Source organism: Pleuronectes platessa, chromosome 12, assembly GCF_947347685.1.
Source record: "Pleuronectes platessa chromosome 12, fPlePla1.1, whole genome shotgun sequence".
Taxonomy (NCBI): domain Eukaryota; kingdom Metazoa; phylum Chordata; class Actinopteri; order Pleuronectiformes; family Pleuronectidae; genus Pleuronectes; species Pleuronectes platessa.
In genome coordinates this window covers 11,327,458-11,347,675 of record NC_070637.1, presented here as the reverse complement: position 1 = coordinate 11,347,675, position 20,218 = coordinate 11,327,458, and the positions used below count along the sequence as shown (strand labels likewise).

At 43.9% G+C, this 20,218-nt stretch overlaps 1 protein-coding gene across 5 annotated transcripts in view; it reads right to left on the bottom strand.

Annotated features, from left to right (window-relative positions):
- macrod2 (mono-ADP ribosylhydrolase 2) overlaps positions 1-20,218 on the bottom strand; it is a 419,150-nt gene that overhangs the window by 83,128 nt on the left and 315,804 nt on the right. For all 5 annotated transcript variants that reach the window (XM_053435651.1, XM_053435649.1, XM_053435646.1 and 2 more), the window contains exon 8: positions 13,016-13,089. In XM_053435651.1, the coding sequence (XP_053291626.1) occupies positions 13,016-13,089 (74 nt within the window). The remainder of the gene's footprint in view (positions 1-13,015; positions 13,090-20,218) is intronic.

The following is a 20,218-nucleotide window of genomic DNA, read 5'->3' as shown; positions in this document are numbered from 1 at the left end:
TGCTTTTCATCACATGGCTGCAAACAAATCTATTCCGATGACTCCCTGAAGGGGTAGGTTTTAATTTTAGAATTCAGCAGAGAATAGATGTTTTTTCAGTTGAAAGAAAGTTATGTGTGTACTAAGATATTTTGGTTTTTAATCATGCATTTCCACCAAGCTGAAGCTTCTGATAATATTTTGATAAGGATGCTGTCTCCCAGTTGACTGTACTTCACTATACTCTAGTCCACGTTTTGCTCAGCCAAGAGAAAGTCAGAGGACGAGAATACAAATAAAAGTTCATAGCAGCCCTGCTTCAGTTATGCTGGGCGAGCAGGGACAGGCTCTGGTGTACTGTCAAAGTTCAGCACATAAATAGTGATTCAGTGCTCCAGGCTAGGAGAACACAGGAGTGTACTGGGGACCACTCTGCAGGACAACAGCTTCTTAGCGGCCCCACTGAAAAAAAAATTGAAAAAAACCCCAGCAGAGAATACAAAGTGATAGGAAAAGGCTGCACGCTTTAATATGTCTGGGATAAGGAGGAAGAAACCTTTGTCAGCCTATTCAATGAGAAAGAGGAATTTAGGCAGATACAGTTCGAAGAACCTTCAGCCATGCACTGCAGTTTGCCTATAATGTACAGGAATTTATGCAGGCCCATTTATCGATTTAAAAATAGTAATACAGTTTATTACCCCATTAAAGTATTTCACGTTGAAATACAGGGAATAATGAATGAAAAAAAATGTGGCATTTATGTCGCTTTTAGTTTAAAAGAAATTCTGGGGAGGAAGTCCTCACTCTCAAATAACTGATATCGTAATGGTCAAGTTCGCGTAGATTCCCCTCTGATTGGAGCCCAGACAGGGAAACCCAGCAAACTGGAATGCACCAGTGCAAACAGACTGAAATAAACAGCATTACTGAGGAGCAGGGAGGCAATATCAGAGATTGCCCAGAGAGAGTGTAATGGAAAAGGACTTGTTCTGTCACAGCCTCTCATGGTGATAGAATGCCACATGGTCCCCTCTGACAGTGTGATATTGGCCTGGCACGAGCTTGATGAATGTATCAGCCATAAGTCAGACAAACCCCTGCCCTTCCTGGAACAGCACCTCCTAAGATGTTTATGCCGGGGTATGGAGACAGACATTGTGTAATAGGAATGGGACCATTGTCTGAAATAGGTTTATGGAAAGCGGGCAGGCCCAATTCCAAATCTAGCTATTATTCCAAATGGAAAGTTATTACTCTTTGAGTTTAGATGCATTGCTGCTTGGGAAATAAGAGGGGCGTTTGGCCGGGGTGACTTTGCTGCATCCCTTCAGAGAATGGACAGCAACTTCCTGGTATTTTGGTTGTGGCAGAAGGTGGGAGTTGGTTGAAGGAGGCTGGGCCATCAGAGGTTGAGGGGCAAACTTTCCCCAGGCAAGTGAAGACCCATCCCAGACCACCTGGCGTCCTGCCAGGGTCAAGCAATTAATGCTGCCCTCCTTTGATTACTTCAGACAGCCTGGGGGAAACGGCACACGGCCTCTGATCTGGGAACAGCGCACAAGGCGAAGGGGAGACAGCTCGGATGACGGTTCATGCTTGGGTCACGCTGTTTACACAAACAGCTACTACAAACATCCGAAAAAGTAGAGCCGCTTTGCTTAATTATTTTCTGCATTTGCATAGTAATGCGGCGTAAACACACTTGGTTGTCTATAAGCCTTGTCACCCCTGCCTTTAGCAATACCAGTTTTCCAAATTGTATCCCTACAGCTTTCACACTGCAGCAGGCGCCTCCTGTTATATCAATCTGTTCTAGCTTGTAGCTGACCCAGGGTCCTGTAGAGTTACAACCTGTACCGCTCCTACTGGACGAGCCTCGCTTGACACTCTCGTCAGTCAGCACCGTGAAGATGATTAGTAAAGAAAAAGATTAACAATGACCTAATTTTAGGGCTTGTTAGACGCAGGGGAGGTAAGGTTAGAGCTGCGAGAGAGCGTCATGCTGTGTGTTTATAATCACACATGGTAATGACACGCACTGACCCACAGCTTTAAACATCTCTACTCCTGCAGCTCGATAGAAAGCTCTCTCAGGTTAAGCAAACTGCGAGGGGGATTGGCTCTTCAGAACTCAGCTTGACTCCAGCTGACCCACAGCTCTAACCTTTCATCACAACTTTGAAGAGCATTCACACCCTTTTATGGTTCACTGACTCAACTGGGCATCACTAGAAATATGGTTCCTTTTGTCCCATTTTAAACAACTCTCTGTACATTTCTCTGACTATGACCCGACTTTACCCGAGTTTAATAGCTCACATGGTTTAATGTAGATGTAAAATGGATTCTCATGGAAAAGGCAAGTAACTACAGGGTCATTTATGTGCAACATTAGATATGGATGAAGCCTGCTGTCTGTACTCCATATTTGTGCACATCTTGTGCTTACGGACACGTTTGAACAGACAAAACAGAGCAGTACCACCAGATATCATGGGGTGGCAGTGCAGGCAATATTTTCAGTGAGATGACCATAAGACATGAGGAAGACATTTTTAACAAAGACTTAACTATTTGAAGAAAACTTGGTAAGTTAGACCCCCTTTGTTTACAATGCTGCCATCTTTTACTCTTTATAAAGCAGCATATTTTCACAACCTCATCCACCGTCACCATGTTCGTTGTTCGGAATATATTGGAAACTCTTGCCTCTGCACTGCCCTCTATTGGATGTTTTGCTTACAACCGTACCAACTTAAAAGACACAAGGGCAAAGACATTTTCATTATCTTAAATGCACATATTTCCTCACGTATGTAAATGCAGAATAAATGAGCCTAGAGAACACAGGCAAACTATTTGTGACAGAATTTTTTTAATATTCGATGGAAACCTGATACCCTAATGCAGTGATTTTCAACCATTGTGCCGCGGCACACTAGTGTGCCGTGAGAGATCGTCAGGTGTGCCGTGGGAAATTATCTAATATCTAGTGTTGCACCGAAGTATCGTCCGAACATCGGTAGCGGCAGATATTTGCCTCGTTTACCGACATCTGCACATCGGTAATAAACTTGACTTTCACCGATATCATTGGTATTTGTGGTTAAACCGCTGGGCAGGTGCCGCGGCTAGGGGAGCAGTCGCCCTCCTCTCCACGCCGCCGGAGACTCGGCGTGCGGTACGCCTCGAAGTTTTTTTGGTGGGGGAGGTCCTATTCCGCTGAGCTTCACGGCGTCAGTGGTGCGGGGTGCTTTCTTTCTAATGGACCGTGGGGCGGTGTCCGTCGCCGGTGCGGAAGGCGGGCCGTTGGAGGGGACCGGGTACGGCGGTCGGCGGCAGCGACTCTGGACGCATGTCGGGCCCTTCTCGCGGATCACCTCAGCTACGGCGCCCGCTGGGGGAACCCTCCGTTGGCGCGGGGGGCCCCTTCCGGCGATGCGCCTCGGCTGGCGCCTAGCAGCCAGAGCTGGTGCGGACCAGGGGAATCCGACTGTTTGATTAAAACAAAGCATCGCGAAGGCCCACGGTGGGTGTTGACGCGATGTGATTTCTGCCCAGTGCTCTGAATGTCAAAGTGAAGAAATTCAATGAAGCGCGGGTAAACGGCGGGAGTAACTATTGGCACTCAAAACAGGTCAATCTGTTTTAGACAGGGTTAAAAGGTCCTGTTTTAAATGATCCTTGTGGTATTTTGACCAAAATATGTTACAGACATTTCAATAAGACCCCAAGGAACCATATCAAATGTGATAAAATGGGTATAATATGTCTCTGTTAAATAAAGTTTAGTTAAATCAAAGATTGTTTCATAAATCTGATTCAATTTGTGCTCATTAAAAGGTAAGAGTAATAAAGGGCTGAAATAATTTAAAATAGTCCTCCTTTAATACATTTAGAAGTTATATTACTAACTATATGTATTATATGTACTGTGTTAGTCCATAGAGTGTCATTTTGGTTGGTGGTGTGCCCTAGGATTTTGTAAATGTAAAAAATGTGCCGCGGCTCAAAAAAGGTTGAAATTCACTGCCCTAATGAACCAAATGGGGACATGGGCAACATGTCATATGCAAACATGAGACGTTCTACCCTCTAACTGTGACAGCCCTTACTTCTGAATACAACCTTGGGCGAAAATGTGCCCTGATCAAGTAATTTATGCTTAGAAATAAAAGATTGACTTTCAAATGCATCACCGCCTGAAGCCAGGCTTTGAGGCTGATTTGATCCCACTTTGAGATGGTGAGAGATACGTCCCATTCCCCCTAATCACATGCCAGAGACTGTGCAATCACACAGCAACAGCTAAAGTAATCACTTTGGTGGTCTCCACCCCTCCTCCCAGGACCAGGCCACAATCCTGCAACATGGGTAGCACTGGGAGATCCTGCATATGTGCTCCCCATACAAAAACAGGCACATTGTAGCCTGTAGCACTGAGCCCTATATTCACAGTGTAAGCAAGTGTGTTGATGAGAAGGGCACCACTAACCAACTGAATGGGGGAAAGGGAAGCTGCAACTATATGACAGTGACTTGAGGCAGGTACAAATATTTGAACATGAAGGTTAAACATTTATTGGCTTTTATTATGTAACAGTCTATTGCCCGTATGTCGCTCTAACGGTGGATGTAGCCAACTTTACTTTTGAAATATTTGTGTTTTTGACTTTCCAGATAAAATGTTTCAAATGAAAAAAAGAAAGCTGGGACTGTTCACCCCTCATTTATTTTGCAGGTCTAGAAAACATGAACTGGTAATAAAACAAGAAATTGTAGGAGCTACGGTAAAAACTGTTTCACATTCAAGCTCACCAACTACCCATAACCCATCGTTTTCTGGTCAAAAAGCTGTACGTTTAAATTTACTTCTGATTATTGGGTAATCATGCTGCTTATTGAGTGAATGCAACATAAAAAGCCAAGGCTTAACATGTTTTACCTATTAATATTCTCCAAAACGTTTCTCCTGTTAATGTAGTTGAATTATTTCTCTGTGGGCAATACAACAACTCAGCACTAAATGAACCTTGAATGGCAAACTCCCGCCAAAGCTCAACAGTCACCTTAAATTCAATCAAGCTGCAAGGACTGGCACCCACTCACAGATGTCAGTCCTCTGACTGATTTCATCAAGATCTGTGCATTATTTCTTGAAAAACACACAAAAATGTGTGTTTTTCAAAATTTTAAAGAAGGCCTAAAAAATCTGTTAATAAGATTAAAAAAAATCTAAACATGTGTCAATAAGGTATTCAAATAGAGCTGGTGATTATGATTAAATACTGGTTACGGATGTTATAAAATATCAATGCGAGCCAATTCAATCCTTTTATAGGAAATAAAATGAACTGTACATATTAATTTCATAAATGACTGCTTTTCTTTGTGCCTAGTCATCAATAAGCAGCTCATTACAGTCTAAATAGTAACCAAGGTTATTTGAGTGTCCCAGACTTTATGGCTTAATGTCAGCACAAGTGAGTGAGAGGACAGTGGAGTAGTCATAATGTTTTTCATCACTATCTGTTTCTGCAGGCCATAGATAGACTCCATAATTAATGGCTGTGATGAATGTTCTCGTGTCAACACAGCAGAGGATTTTGTGTATGTGTGTGATGTCTATGTGTGTCTGTGGGTATATGTGTGTGTGTTTGTCTGTGGGCGTTTGTGTGTGTGTGTGTGTGTGTCTGTGTTGTCTGAACTTGTGGCAGTCTTAAAATGAGCTTACTGGGTCATGTACTGTACTTACAAGAGCATATACCAAACAGTCTGAACACACAAACACTATAAACAGACAAAACACCTTCACGGTAAAGGTCTCCATGCTCCAGCCCGGGGTGTGACACTGTAAAATTGAGCTAAAGTAGAGGCGAATAGAACAAGGTGGTAGTTTGATGAGTCTCCTGTCCTCTTCAGAAACACTATAGCTAAAGCCACTCTTGCTTTATCACGTTGTGCCAGCCCGGCGCTATCTGTGCTACACTAAATCAATTAGCATGTCATTAAGATAGCTTGTTCCAGCACTGTAAGCATGGAGGTGGGACAATAGTGTGTGTGCCAACAGAGAGACCTCAACTCAGAGGGCATCATATCTCACTGTCCAGGTGTTAGAGTGCAGCACAGTGGCTGCACTGAGTGCATGGGCACAAGCGCACCTGGAAAGGCAGCAAGATCAGATTCTAAACATCAGGGTATTCTCACCATGAAGAAAGTCCTATATTGTCTCAAGAAAGCACCAGAATTATGTATTATAAAGACAAAATATGCATTTTTTTATAGTGTTTGGTGCGTGTCTGGTAACTCTGGAATAACAGCCACAATGATAACATTCAAAGCTTTATATTTTAGTACTCTACCACAACAGAGCATTCAATGTTCAGAACTGAGGACTTCAAAGTCACCTTACATCAGAGAATAAGGTGATCATTCCACAATTGCCAGGAGTAAAGCAGCACCAGTTGTTGGAGAAGATAAGGAGATGATAGACTTAATCCCTATTCATGCAGAGGATTCCACTGAAGAGGTCGGACAAAATTATCAAGTTAAACATTGAAAATACTGTAGCATCTGCTGCTCATTATAAAAAACATCTTTATTGTTGACAGTCAATCAAAACTGCTTTTCCTTCTGCAGATAACATTAATCGCTAATAGCAGAATATTTAATATTCAAGAAATACCTTCCGCTAGTCAGTCTTAAGATAATAGATCCCAATCATCTTAAATCTTAAACACTGAGACTAGTAGTATTTAACTCCACCCACCTGGGATTAAAGGAATCAAAGAGCACGCATCGCATTACCCAGAGTGAGCCAGATAATAAAATCCTCAGATCATAAAAGTCATAAAATCCCCATTTTGCTGCCTTGGGCCAAATGGCTGCAACTAATGTATTAGACTACATGGCATGCATTGGTGCCAGATAAGTAATTCTCTGACAGAGAAAAACTAATAAAGCATTTAAACCCGCTTTTCTATGGCCACATCAGCAGGTGTCTGACAGAGTCTGAAGAGAAAACACAGATCTCTAGGGTCGAACTGTGTCTCTCCATTGACACCAGACAATACAGTTTGTGCATTGTAGAGCCAAGTATTTAGTCATGCTCTCAGCTCCTGATCCGGCCATATCTCCCTGATGCCCTCAGTCACAGCAAACGATTCAAAGGGGCTAGACACTGACTTCAAAAGACGAGTGGTGGCTTTGAACACCGAGCCAGTTGCACAAACCATCAGCGGCACATCAGCATCCTTGAGGCATGCGCGGAGCAAATTTGCGCCTCTCCCGGCTGCAGATGCAACACTTGGCAAAGTCTTTGCATTGGATACTAGACAACAAAAACACCATGAAGAGGCAACGCAGCAACAGCAAGCTGAAGTGCCGCCCCACTTAGTGTTAACTTCTGTTCCAATAGCTCTCGGTTTGCCAATAGAGGACTTCTTTCATCACTTTAAGCTGAATTTACTAAGGTTTCAGTTCACACTCTAATCTAATTGTGTATTTGGACATGTGTGATGTGCGTGTACTATTATCTAGACCATATGCTATGACCATATGCCTCCCTTTTCTCTTGAACATATTTGAGTGGTTGCTACACCTTGATTGTCTTGAGTCCACCTGCATTAAAGGTTTCCAAACCACTGTGGCCTCCATGGTGCTAGAATGGAGAATGCACTCTGTGGCACGGTCACGTTCACTGCAGTGAAAAGAAGTACTGAAGATATTATAGAAGATATTATTAAAAACTATTAATGACTCGGCTCTGTAACTCCACTGTTAAATAGAATATGAACGTAATTTGCTGTTAGTTGTTTTATATATTTTTTAATTAAAAGGCTCGGGTAGAGCAGATATGTCGAGCGAGCAAAACTAAGATGTTGGTTTTAATGTAAATGATGAAGTGGATCAATAATCTGCTTCAATTCAACACCTCGTGTCTGCATCACCACTTTCCCGTCTCCAAAACGCTCGTACCCATGGGTCAGAGTTTGCTTAGAAATACGAAAATTTTCCCGTCAAGTTCGTTTTTATAAATCCCAACGTTGGCGTGAGCAGTGGCATACGCACGTTTCAGGGCCTGTTTTGTGCGTACACAACGGTTATAAATCCGACCCCTGGATGGTGAGAAACAAGTTTTCTCTCATCTAAATAAATCAAGATGGCTATGTTTTGTCTTAGGTATCAGCATTGTGTGTCTGGTTTCCCCACAGATATGATACTTCAACATCCTTCAGCGCTAAAGCAGAATCCTCAAGTGGAATAGTATTTGTTCATGTTTGCAGTAAGTGTAATCAAGAAATCTGTATTCTGAATGTAATCAAGGGACTGAACAGACATTTTCTGGTGCAAGGCAATAGAACAAGTGCTTTAAACATGCACATCAAACATTTATTCAATAACAACTTCCACGGGCTGCTGCTAAAAGCCCACGAGAGAAGTACTTAACCAGTAACCAAATGGTCACTTGGTTGTAATTAGGACATGTGCATTATTACAATATTTTTGGGGGTTTCAGACTTTTCAGAGGACCAGTAAAATAAACATCCCACTGAAAAACACAGCATCTGGACGAGGCGACTGGAACGGACACTAGCTTGAAAAAGCGGGGGGGACTTTGAATCTGTTTTCTCTTTGTGGTCCCTGAGGTAATTCATCATCATTTTAACCACCATGTATAGTACTGTAGGTGATAAACAAGCTCAGGGAGCACATGCGTAGTTCACTGTTTGCTTGTCATGCTTGTGAGATAGAGCTGGTCACAATAGATGCAATCCACGTTTTCTTTAGGTGAGCTGCACAATATAGCCTTGATAGCGGCGCACATCCATCTTATTCAGCTGAATGACGATGAATGCCTCAATGTTGTCACGATGCAGCTGCCAAAACCCGGCCTCGTAAACAGATTTCCATCCACATAGAAAAACAAGCATAAAAAAACACACACACACCATACTGTATTCATTCCTAATAGTCACTTGACATTTGTCACATATCACTGTTAAGTCTCCAGACTTGGCTTGAGATAGAATTTATTATCCGGCGTCTTAAATGACAAATGCCACGAAGGTAAACAGATCATTCACAGAACAGCGAAAGGGATGTAAACACCTGTTTTGGGAGTTTCATCGGCACGCCGCAGTGCTTAATAGTAAAGCCCAGACCAGAGAGATGTTGAAAGGTGAAATCTCGACACATCAATTTTGTCCGAGGGGCGCAGTGCAGCAGAGCTTATTACAGACTCCCAATCTGTCTCAAGTGTTCAGTCTGTGTCAGTAATGCTGGGCTCCCTGGCCCTCGAAGCGCTTCATTAAAAAGCCTGGCCATCCAGAGCACATCCGTGGCAGCCAAATAAAGTGTCACACCACATTTTTCATCTGCAGATTAAACCTATGTAAGTCAGAATTAAACAAATTAGATCGGAAAATGAGAAATAAACCAAAGCCAGATGAGTGGAGGGGCGAGTATCCTGTGACCAGGAGGCGACTGCTGCAACACCATATGGTGGGCTGGTTGTATGTGGGGCTGTCACAGGCTCTGTGTCTGCAAGCCCTTATACATTTTTAGAAAAACATTAGAGCCTCCTGGTCTGTTGTTTACACCTGCCCACATATTCTTTTCCTTTTGTTCGTGCAGAGGATAAAGGGAAGCAGAGGTTGACCCCCCTTATTCTTTCATCTGTTGTGATCTGACGGATGAATCCTGTGCTCGAGTCTCTCTAGATTAAAGGATCCGTTCTCCCTGACCGAGGCCAGGCTGATTTTTTTCTTCCACAATGGAAGTCTAGGTGCTTTTAGGGGTAAATTTCACGTGGGCACTGGGGCCCTTTATGCGCTGGTGAGTGCATCAGGGCCACAATGTGCTGGCCTGGGAGATAAATTCACTGCCAATCAATCACAGTGTCCTCTTCCCTTTTCTCTCCCTTCCTCTCTCCCTCCATCTTTCTCACACTCACACAAACACACCGTGCCAGTGTCCGAAGACCTCGGACCCTCCTGTGAACACATTTCAATCAGCGGACAACTACAGTCCAATCGCTTTGTGTGCTACCACAACCTGCCAGATGCACATGTATCTCAACTGGGTGCCACACGTGCACGGACATTAACAGATGGACATGCGCGGACAATGCTATCATGTCAGTGAGTGTGTGTCTCCGGGGTGGGCGGGGTTGTGGTGGCCTGTTCTCTGCCACCCCAGTGTGCGTTAGATCAACAGCCAGCCCATTGTGCTGAAATTCAGCCACAATAGCACAGTATCTTCCCCAAAGCAGAGCCCTTATCATGGCCCTGAAATGACTCGCCTCTGTGGACGCCCACAACACTGGCTCCTCGGGGCCAAGAGCAAAGAGCTGGAGGTGAGCGAGCGGAGCAATCTAGTCCTATTGTTGCTTGCATGATAAACTGGGCCTCAAACCTCTCATTCTGCCTCTATCTTTGGAAAGCTGTGTGCAAAATGGGATATGAGCTGCTGCAGCCACACTGAAATTTTGCAAGCCATGGTTTAAAACAACAGCTTGCACGTCACCGTACGGGCAAGCCGGCCTTTCTGGATTTTTTTTATTGACTCTAAGCTCCTGGTGAGACCAGAACACGCAGTAAACAATTGTCGGCTGATAAATTTGACACCGAGTTGACGCAGCCTGAAACAGAAACGTGTCGGTTATTAATCATGTCGACACGGGATGTGTCAATTGAGTTAACGCTGAAGTGATAAATTGGATTTCTGAACATATCAAACAAAGCAGCGGGCATTCATCTTAACATTTAGCATGCAGCAAAACGCTAACGTAACTGACAGAGAAGGCATCACTCTGCTCCTTCAGGCATTATGGAATGATACCAGACGTTCATCTAAATCCTCCTTAAATTCCATATTTCGTTCTGATAAGAACTGAACTGACATATTTTTTAAGCATCGTGAATCATTATTTTTTTTTTATAAATCTGTTTCGGAATTCACCAGAGGTAAATAAGCACTAAGCAACGGTAAATTAACTGAAAATTAGAGCGAGGACCTTCTGCTTCAGTTTGCTGTTCTGTTGTTTGATTGGAAGGTTTTTGCCAATGTACAGGAAATATCGCTGTGCCTCTGGGCCGAATGTACCACTTTATTCTCTTTGATCATGTTAAGAGCTTTCTCACTCCTGGTCAAGTTAGAGCTGAGGATGAACTGCTTGTGCTGCCACAGCTTTGCCAAACAGTGCTCAGGGAAGCCTCCACAGACGTCTACCCTACACCATGAATTGTAATGCGTTCCACTTGATCTACCCCCACCAGGGTTAGCTATCACTCAGCGCATCGCAAAATTGTCTCTAATGTGCGACAGTGCAGCCTCTCTATGGTAAGTAGCAATCTTGGATGTGAAACAACACAACCACAAAAGTCAGCTTTACACATTAGCTCGTTATTTACAGTCAGCAATAAGCTATATAAATCCTTCTTCACGCCAGAGTGTTGATGGATTCCCCAAGTGCATGTTACAGCAATAAGCAGGCGGAGAGCGAGTGTGGCAAGAACACAGCGCATCCACTGCAAAGTCATCCGGCAGCTCGGAATCATTTGGCTGGCTGTTCACAGCGTCCATAACACCAGCTGAGGGATGTTGCAGCACTTCAAGCTGTGAGCTTTAGAAACCCTCAATCCAGGGTGACGGATATAAACAGTGGCACAGTAAACAGAGGTGACCCCTGAAGGTAACCATCAAGAAAAAGGACTCGCAAACAGCAAGCCTTAAACAGCCTCCTGACGACTGGGCAAACCTCTTTCATTATAAACGGTAAATGAAAACATATAAAGGTGATAAATACCCATTTTAAAGCATATTACAGATCTGTATAGGGTTTTAATGTTGTGTAGGATAATCATGCTGCGGTAAAAGCTTTGTGTACTTCATAACTGATTCAAATTAGCCCTAGCTCTAATTTGGTCATGATAACAGTTTAATGATGGGTTTAACCTGTTTAGTTATTGTTCAGACATGATAAGAATGTATATACCTCCATCAAAGCCCAGTGGTCCCTGTTAAATTCAATCAAGCTGCACTAAATCATTACACACACTCATAGATATCAGTTACATAAACATGCTGGAATTGTTTTTTTTTATGTAGAACCATGAAAATAATCCCTGGGGAAATGGTATCGCAATGTTAAAGAAAGTGATTGTGGAATCTTTCCTGGTTTTGCCCCCTGATCTGGATCTGCACCAAAATGGTATGGTTCATTTCCTTGACCTATACCACATATTTCCACTAGGTTGGTTTTTAAATCGCGCACCACTGTTGTATATTTTCTGGATAAAAAGACATTGATGTTGCCTTCTTTGTGGTAAAGGCTCTTCCAGCATCATGCAGCCTAATCTTCTGAAAAAAAGCGGCTTTGAAATTAGTATGTTCACGTCTCACATCTCACTTTCCCCACACAGGAGATGGAAGAATCTCGTCTCTTTGTGACGGTTATTTCAAATAGTGACTCCGTGGCAAATCACCTGATAACTAACATTTACGATGATTGTCTATTTGTCAGATTCCATGAACTCTCCTGCTGTTCACTTGATTGTGTTTATGCATGCTTCTCGCAAAGTAAATTGTGTGGGCACAACGCATCACCAAGCATGATGACTGGATATTACTAGGCTATTTGAGCTTTTTAGCCTTCAGAGGGCACGATTACAATTTTTCGTATACAAAAAACAATTTCAGACTTTTCAACTGATTTGTATATGTTCTTCTGGGTTTAATAGCTCACCTCAGCATTGGCCAATTAAATAGTCAACAGACCATTTAAGGCCTGATTAGTCTCAGACTGGCTTTTAATTTGATATGCATGCAGACCACAAACTAAATGGTTGATCAAGCGAGGCAGGTCTGATACGGAGATGCATGGGGAATTAGTGTTCTGTGTTTCTGCTGTGGTCCAATAATCCCCCATTTACTTCAAATCAACAAAAGTATTAGCTGCACGGAGGCTGCACAAATGCATAGTTTCCGACAGTTGTTTGTTTTGAACACGCATGATCCTGGTATGTCTTACCTTATCAGGATTCTCTTCAATCCAGCTTTTTACTGTGTTCAGAGCGATTTCAGCTGCCGGCTCGTTGGGAAATCCTATACAAAGAAAGAAAGAAAGAAAGAAAAAAACTGTCAATACCAGTTGTATACAGCAGGCAGCTGCAAGAGGGAGACAAACACGAACAGGCAAACAAACAGACAAACCGATTTCTCCACAGGTAACAGTATTTTTCCTAAATCAATGAAAAGCAACACAAGCTGCTTGTGTCTTGCAAATGAGACCAGCTGTCTGATAAACCGCTGTCGACGTGAGCTACCAGAGGCACAGTGTGTGCACCCTTCATATATAAATATACACATGTAATTACACCTTGTTCATCAGAATTGTATATTTGTTACCTTAACAAGGAAATTTACACTGGATGTTTGATCTTTCACACTGTCCAATTGAATCAAGTTAGCCAAAGCTAAAATGTAGTGAAGCTAGTGTGGCTACGAAGCGGTGTGGCTAATGACCGTATTAATCACAACAGCTGCGGCAGTCCGGGAACCCGAACACTGCTCCAACACGAGGTATCGATCGCAAACACACAGATTGTGACGTGATACATTTTTAATAAGGCCAACTAAGGAGAGATGGCTGGATGCTGATGTCGAGATCATTTGCAGCCATAGTGGTGAACTTCCAAAGCCCCAACACTTAGAGTGAGCTATTGACTATAAAAGCCCTGAGGCTAGCCTTGCTACAGTCGGGAGTAATATGCCATTACCAAAAGCGCTGACAATCTGCTACTCTGTCACAAAGTAGTGTTTCACTTGTTTCATTTCAAAGTAATTATGGTTGCGTCTGGTCCTCTGTGCCTCTCACAAAACTTGATGACAGCAGTTTAGTCTAAAGCCTCTGAATAAATCCGGGGGCAAGTTTGAAGCTGCCTTACCAGTACATCCATAAGACTGCATGTCCTATGCAAACACGCCAGCACACAAACACGGCCCGTTTTTTTTCCAGTCATGACTGAACTAGTTCAGGATCTTAAAGTATACGCGCTTCCATTTTATAACCTTTGATCTCCACGAGCAACCGCCGGTTACAGCAAAAACAGTCCTCCTCTAACGAACGGAGGTCGAGACCTCAATTTCAACCCACATCAACTGATCCAAGGGCCATGCCTCAGTTGTAACCTGTTGGTTATTGCATTCTCAAATATTTTTCTTTTTCTGGGTCATTGCCACAACTGTAACATTCTATGACCTATGAAACAGGCTTACAAGTACTGCAACGACCTCTCCCCTTTGAGTCGGATGTAAAGAAAAATAAGAGCCACAGGATCGAGCCTTACATTTCCAGATTTTCTGCCAAAGCCTCCCAATAACTATTGCCTGGGTAGTCAAGATAAACAGTATCTACCCTCTTCCCTTCCTGTGTTGATGTCTCTCTCTTTCTTTTTTTCTTCTCCTCCCCCTTGTGGCTAAGTTACACTAAGAAGAGGAGAGCGGCTGAGCTGAGCTCCTGTTCAAGCTCTGGTTGAAGCGAGATGTGAGCCGCGTACCAGCCGCTGGTGACAGCCAGTCTGCTCCTACGGCTCTGTTAGGCAGTACCTGCAGACAGTGCGCGGTCAGTTCACGGCCCCTGCCCTTCAAAAGCTGCCCTGAGAGCTGCGTGCTCAGAACCTAATCCCGCATGCCAAATCAGTTTGCAGGTCACCTGACTCCTCTTGTCTCCCAAACACACTTAGCCTTTGCAGTGATATCACTTTCTGTCTGGTGATGTTTCCTTTTAAAATCTGTTTGCACACATATGCAGCTGTAGCGACACTTCAGCTCACACATCAGGTAACGTAGACAAACAGATGTGTGGAAGATGAAGAGGAGGCGAAAACTAGATCCGTGGAGACTAGGGCCAGCTGCTAAGGAAGAGAATGTATAATGTGAGAGGTGTCAGTGAAGTAAGCACATTGACAAATAGAATAAATTAGTAAATTGTTAAAGAAGCAAGGACCGGAATTTGTTCTCTTAGAAGCCTCATTCATTTTCGAAGATAAGGACAGACCTTATTCATAATAATATGGTACCAGCAGTGCTTAGACCTCATTGAATGCGTTTAATCTATTCAGTGTGGAGTTTCTACAAATGCTCTATTGATTTGAGAACTATGCCTATTAATCATAGCTGGTCTGAAAAGGAAAGAGGTGAAAAGAGGTGAGCTAGAGAGGCAGTGAAAAAGATAACAGGCAAGTAGAATGATAGATACAAACAAAAGAAAGGGAGTCGGATGGAAAGCTGGGAAAAGGGGGTCAGTGCGGCTGGGGGCTGCCTGCCAGAAGAACTCTGCTCAGCAGCATCATCATTGGCCCAAGGTCAACAGCAGCAGCTCAAGTGCATCGGCAGTTCTCTCTCATCGTTTGTCTCCTTGACGGTTTCCTCTACCTTTACCTCCCCTAACGTCTCCTCTTAGCGCCGCTCTGTCCCTGTCAACTCCACCAAGTAGCTTTAGATCCTGAGAAACAGAAACAGATACTGCCACCTCTTCCATTGGCCACGGTTGTTACAGCACCATTAGCACCGATAACGCAATCCACTTACATGTGTTCACAAAATAATCTTTAGTGAAGAGCCGAGTGAGCTGACTGTTTTATATGTTAAATTACGCATGCAGTGAAAATGTTCAGTGTTTTACTTTGACTATCTTCTGCCCCCAACGCCGCCTCTTCTTTCTGTTTTGCTCCGTTCTCTGTGTGGAGGGCTCAGTGAAAGCTAATCTTTCAGGAGGTGGAGACCCTCCAGGGTCCCCGCACTGCTGGGCTTGACTCTGTTATGCTGGGAATATGGATGGCTGAGGGAGATTTGTCTTAGTGAGGCGCACTGATGGGATGTGTGCAGCGCAGTGCCACTGATGAGGACTCAGGTGGTGCAGTGTTATTTCTGCTGATGGCTCCTCTACTTCATCACCAGGCAGAACACAGCAGCCATTGGGGAGGGGAGAGCTTTTGGCATGTATTTTTTGAACAAAGGGTTAAGATGGCACAATGTGTTTAACTACCATTTGCATACTGTCAAGATGATAGAATAGCAGTTATAGATTCATCTCAACAAATTTGTTTCTTGCGAGAATCTATTGAAGAAGATAATCACTAAATCTGACCCGGGAAGACATCATCATTTCATCCCTTTAACACATTTTAAGTCAAAATCAAAAATAACAATTTAATTACACAAGAATAATTGACATATTCAAAAATTATGTAATTTCCTTTTAAATGAAAGCTACTTTTTCATCTAAGTTTCCTCGTCAGCATAGTGAGTTAAGACAAAGGGAAGCTCCATCTTAAAACAGAATTCACATATTCTATTCCTATGATCTCGGGCATGTAGGACCTTTGTTAATAGGAAGAAAAAGAGAGCCCTCTCTAATCTCTGACGCAACCTGGAGACAGAGTCTCTGGCCCGTCTCTCAGACGTTAGCTAAACACCTTTATCGACCCTTGTACATGAAACCTGGCGTCTTTTATAAATATGATTTTATGGGTTTGATATGGAACTAGAAACCAGAGCTGCTTTGGATGTTCTGGATGTGAAAGCCTCAAATATACATAGTTTACTCCGTTCATAATGAATCAGCTCCAAGTCTACATCACAGACAACTCTGTCGTGACTCCCTGCAAGTTGGAGAGAGAAGACTGTGTTCAAAAATATCCACTGAACTGGAGCGCAGGAAAAATAATATAAATGTGCTCTCTGCCTTAGGGGGATTTTTTGCTTTGAGAACAAGCAAGCCCATTGCTCTGCCTTTTGCCAACATGGCAACTATTTCCTATCCTAACTTTCACAACAAACTTGTGTAGCTAAGGTGTTTTTGCTCTGCTTGGAAGGAGTGAGAAGTAGCTGCACCTGATAAAGCAAGTAGAAGTGTGTCAACAAGTTGAAAACATGTCTTTGCGCTATGATACATTCCCGTTGTTTGTCTGCAAATGTATGGGTAAGCAGATACTGCACACCACACCACTTTAGTTTCTCCTGAGTGGGCTTATAGTGTGAGGAGGATACCACTGCTGCTATTTAGGGCTTTTTCACTCCCCCAGTTTTCTTTCTTGAACAAATAAATATTTTTTTATGTGGCCCAGGTCTGACAAACATGTGCTGACTGAATACTTGAAAAAAAAAAAAAGTACAGCTTTTTATTCCCCTGAGGCTGGAATCATATTAATGGTCCTACTCCTCTTCCCCTCAGTCGGTCAAGTTCGCGTCGCAACACTCGTCACTCATTTTGATGAGCTGTCTACCTCCAAGTAGTGAATAGCCCGGGGCTGCGCTATCTGACACTTGTAAATTCCCCACAGGTGTTGAAATAGCACGATAAACATTGGAAATCTGCCGTAGGAAAAAAAACTAAGCGAAACACAACATAAAAATGAAACTGCGGCAGATTTTTTGTGTACAGAATGTCTTTAAGTAATTTTTGTAAGTAAATGTATAATATATAGTATTTTATTTTTGTGTTGCCCTCCACACAAATATCAAAACAGACCGGCAGTGTGGAATCATTTAAATACATTATATCACAAAGTAGATAATTGTGGTTTAGGCAGCAGGGGGAAGTCATTAAGTGCAGAACAGTTGAGCTGCTCTATTTGAGGGCAGCCCTGCGAGGTGTTCATCTGCAAAGGGAGGCGAGGGAGGGGGAAGAAGGTTGTCACCCTATTAGGGCCCAGAGGAGAGGTGAGGTGACCCGGGGTGGAGGACACAGTTGTGCCCCAGGACTCTTGATGCCAAAGCGTGGGTGTCAAATTGCCTGGAGCTCCTCTCTACACTAACACTGGGACATGGCAGGGCTGTGACCATGACCGACTTTGCAGCCCACAGAAGGAGACAGAGACAAAGAGGGATGGGAGGGTGCTGGGTGAGGAAGACAAGCAGAAAAAGAGGTAGGAAGAAAGAGAGCAGCCTCCGTGGCACCACAGATGATGACCTTCCTTGGAAGCATTCCATGTAGGTGACGCCACGATTTGTCCTACATGCTAAAATTAACACCTGACATTTCACTTTTTAAAAGCATTTGCGAAGAGTGTGTGGTATACAACAGTTTAATGCTCAACCAATTTTCTCAAAGGCCTAAATCTATCGTCCTGTGGGTGGGAAGTATTTTTACATTTGGTTTTTCATCCATGAAAATGGTAGAGCAAGGGTAGTGTTGAGTACAATGCACAGTGTGTGACTTAGTTAAATGGGCTACGAAGCTCCTGGTCCCTCTGAGCACACACTCTGCTGCCCACTGATACAGCATGCTGCCACTATGTACCTTGAAATACCCGACCCAGCTGGGCTAAGCTCCCAGTGGTAAACCCTAGCTTTTAAGAGACGGGGAGTGGGGCTTGCCTACAGGCCATCTCTGGCAAGCTCGCAGGAAGCCATCACCGTCGTGAGATAAGGCACCATGAATGTTTCCAACCTTCCTAATCCCAGACAGGGATGAGGAGAGGCCGAGCATGATGCTGGCTGAAGAGAAATATCCGAGCTCTTTGACACCCTTGATCTGGACAATACAGTAGAATGGCAGTGTGGACAAACCAGTAGAGCTTGGGTGGATTACATCCGTATATCTCCCATAGCCACCAGTCAGTGGCAAAACTCCTCTGTCAACAATCCTCAGATCCGTCACAGAGACAGATGAGTCAAAGGTGCATCGTGAGAAGGAAACAGAGAGATATTTGTCCTGAGCAGCAGCATTGCTGTGTGAGAGCCTCGGATTGTTTCGATAGGGTTAAAATGCACGCCATATAAATGGCATCAGTCAGGTAAATGTTAGCGCGTGTCCTTGCTTGTGCTTCGTGCCAGTGAGCCCTCTGCTCCCTGTTAAAGATTGATCTCTGCGGACGCCTCCTAAACTGTACAGTTCATTACAATGCTGCAGCAAAGTGCTCTTTCAGCGCTGGCTAAGATGTGATCTCCACAGGGCTAAACTTTCCACAATGCATCATGAAATGGGATTATCTTTTACCTATGTGGCTCTGCACAAGTATCTCTGCCTTTGTGTCAGCATGCATGTTTGTGTCGCAGTGTGAGAAAGACGTACGATGGAGAAAAAAGGACTAAAAGAGACGAGAGAAAGTCTGGGAGGAAAGACAGGAGAGAGAGAGGGATACAAAGAGAATGTGACCTCTCTAAGTTGAGGTAGTTGGACTCTTGGCACTGATCTTGTGAGACATTGAGAGGTGTCTCCTTCTCGGAAGGAATAATCCATTTATACCTGGGTTGCATAGCTGTGATTGATGTGCAAACAGGGGCAGCACTTAATAACCTCTATCATGCTAGGTGACCCCACGGCCCTCGGTGGGCACCAGTTTGTTTATGGGTGGTACCTCCGACACACGCTCCGTGCAGAAATTCTGTTGTGGCTAATGGGCCGGACTGAGGGATTGGACTGTCAGCGCAGCGTGAGCCCTCATTTTTCTTTCCACGCGTCTCAGGTACCCCCTGCGCACCCCTGCTACACTCAACCTCCCCGCTCTCCCATCATCTGTCAATAGTGACTGAGTCTCCTGGAATATGAAGGCGTGAGAGAGAGTGTCAATTAGCATTAGCTGTGCTGACAAATCTGTTTTTTCCCGGACAAAGGTCTCGGATAACTTGTTCCTGATTCTCCTCTGTCAGAATGTTTGGGGCGCTGGAGTTTTTTTCCCCCAACTGCACTATGAGAGTGTAAATGGGTCAAACACACATGTGTGAGTCTAGCACCTGGGTGAATGACTATGTCCACATACATGAAGCTATGGGTGTATTCTACAGAGACGCACAGAACGAGAGATAGAGAGCCGGCCAGATCGGGAAGATGTGCCTTTCACAATAAAAAGCTTTTGTTTACATAGCTGAAATGAAAGCTGACCTTAAAGGTTATCTGGAATGTACAGAAAATGTCAAAACACCTGCCAGGAGAGCCGGGCCCCTTTCAGAACATGGCTGTACTCAGGGGGCACGAGGGAGAACTCGTCGAGAATAACATCACAGCGCTGCACTTTACCGTAGCTCCTTTGAAAGTCCCTCCTCTATTTGCCCTCTGCTGTGCGAAGATCTTCAGTCTTAATCATCCGTATTGTTCTGTGGAGATGCAGTTATGGGGAGCGCTAAGCTGTTTATTTATTGAACAGGCTGTTAAATTCCCCCCCTTCTGCTGCACGCTTGGTTCCGTACAGCCTCACGCTTTGAAGTGAGGGGCTGCCGGGTGGAGCGC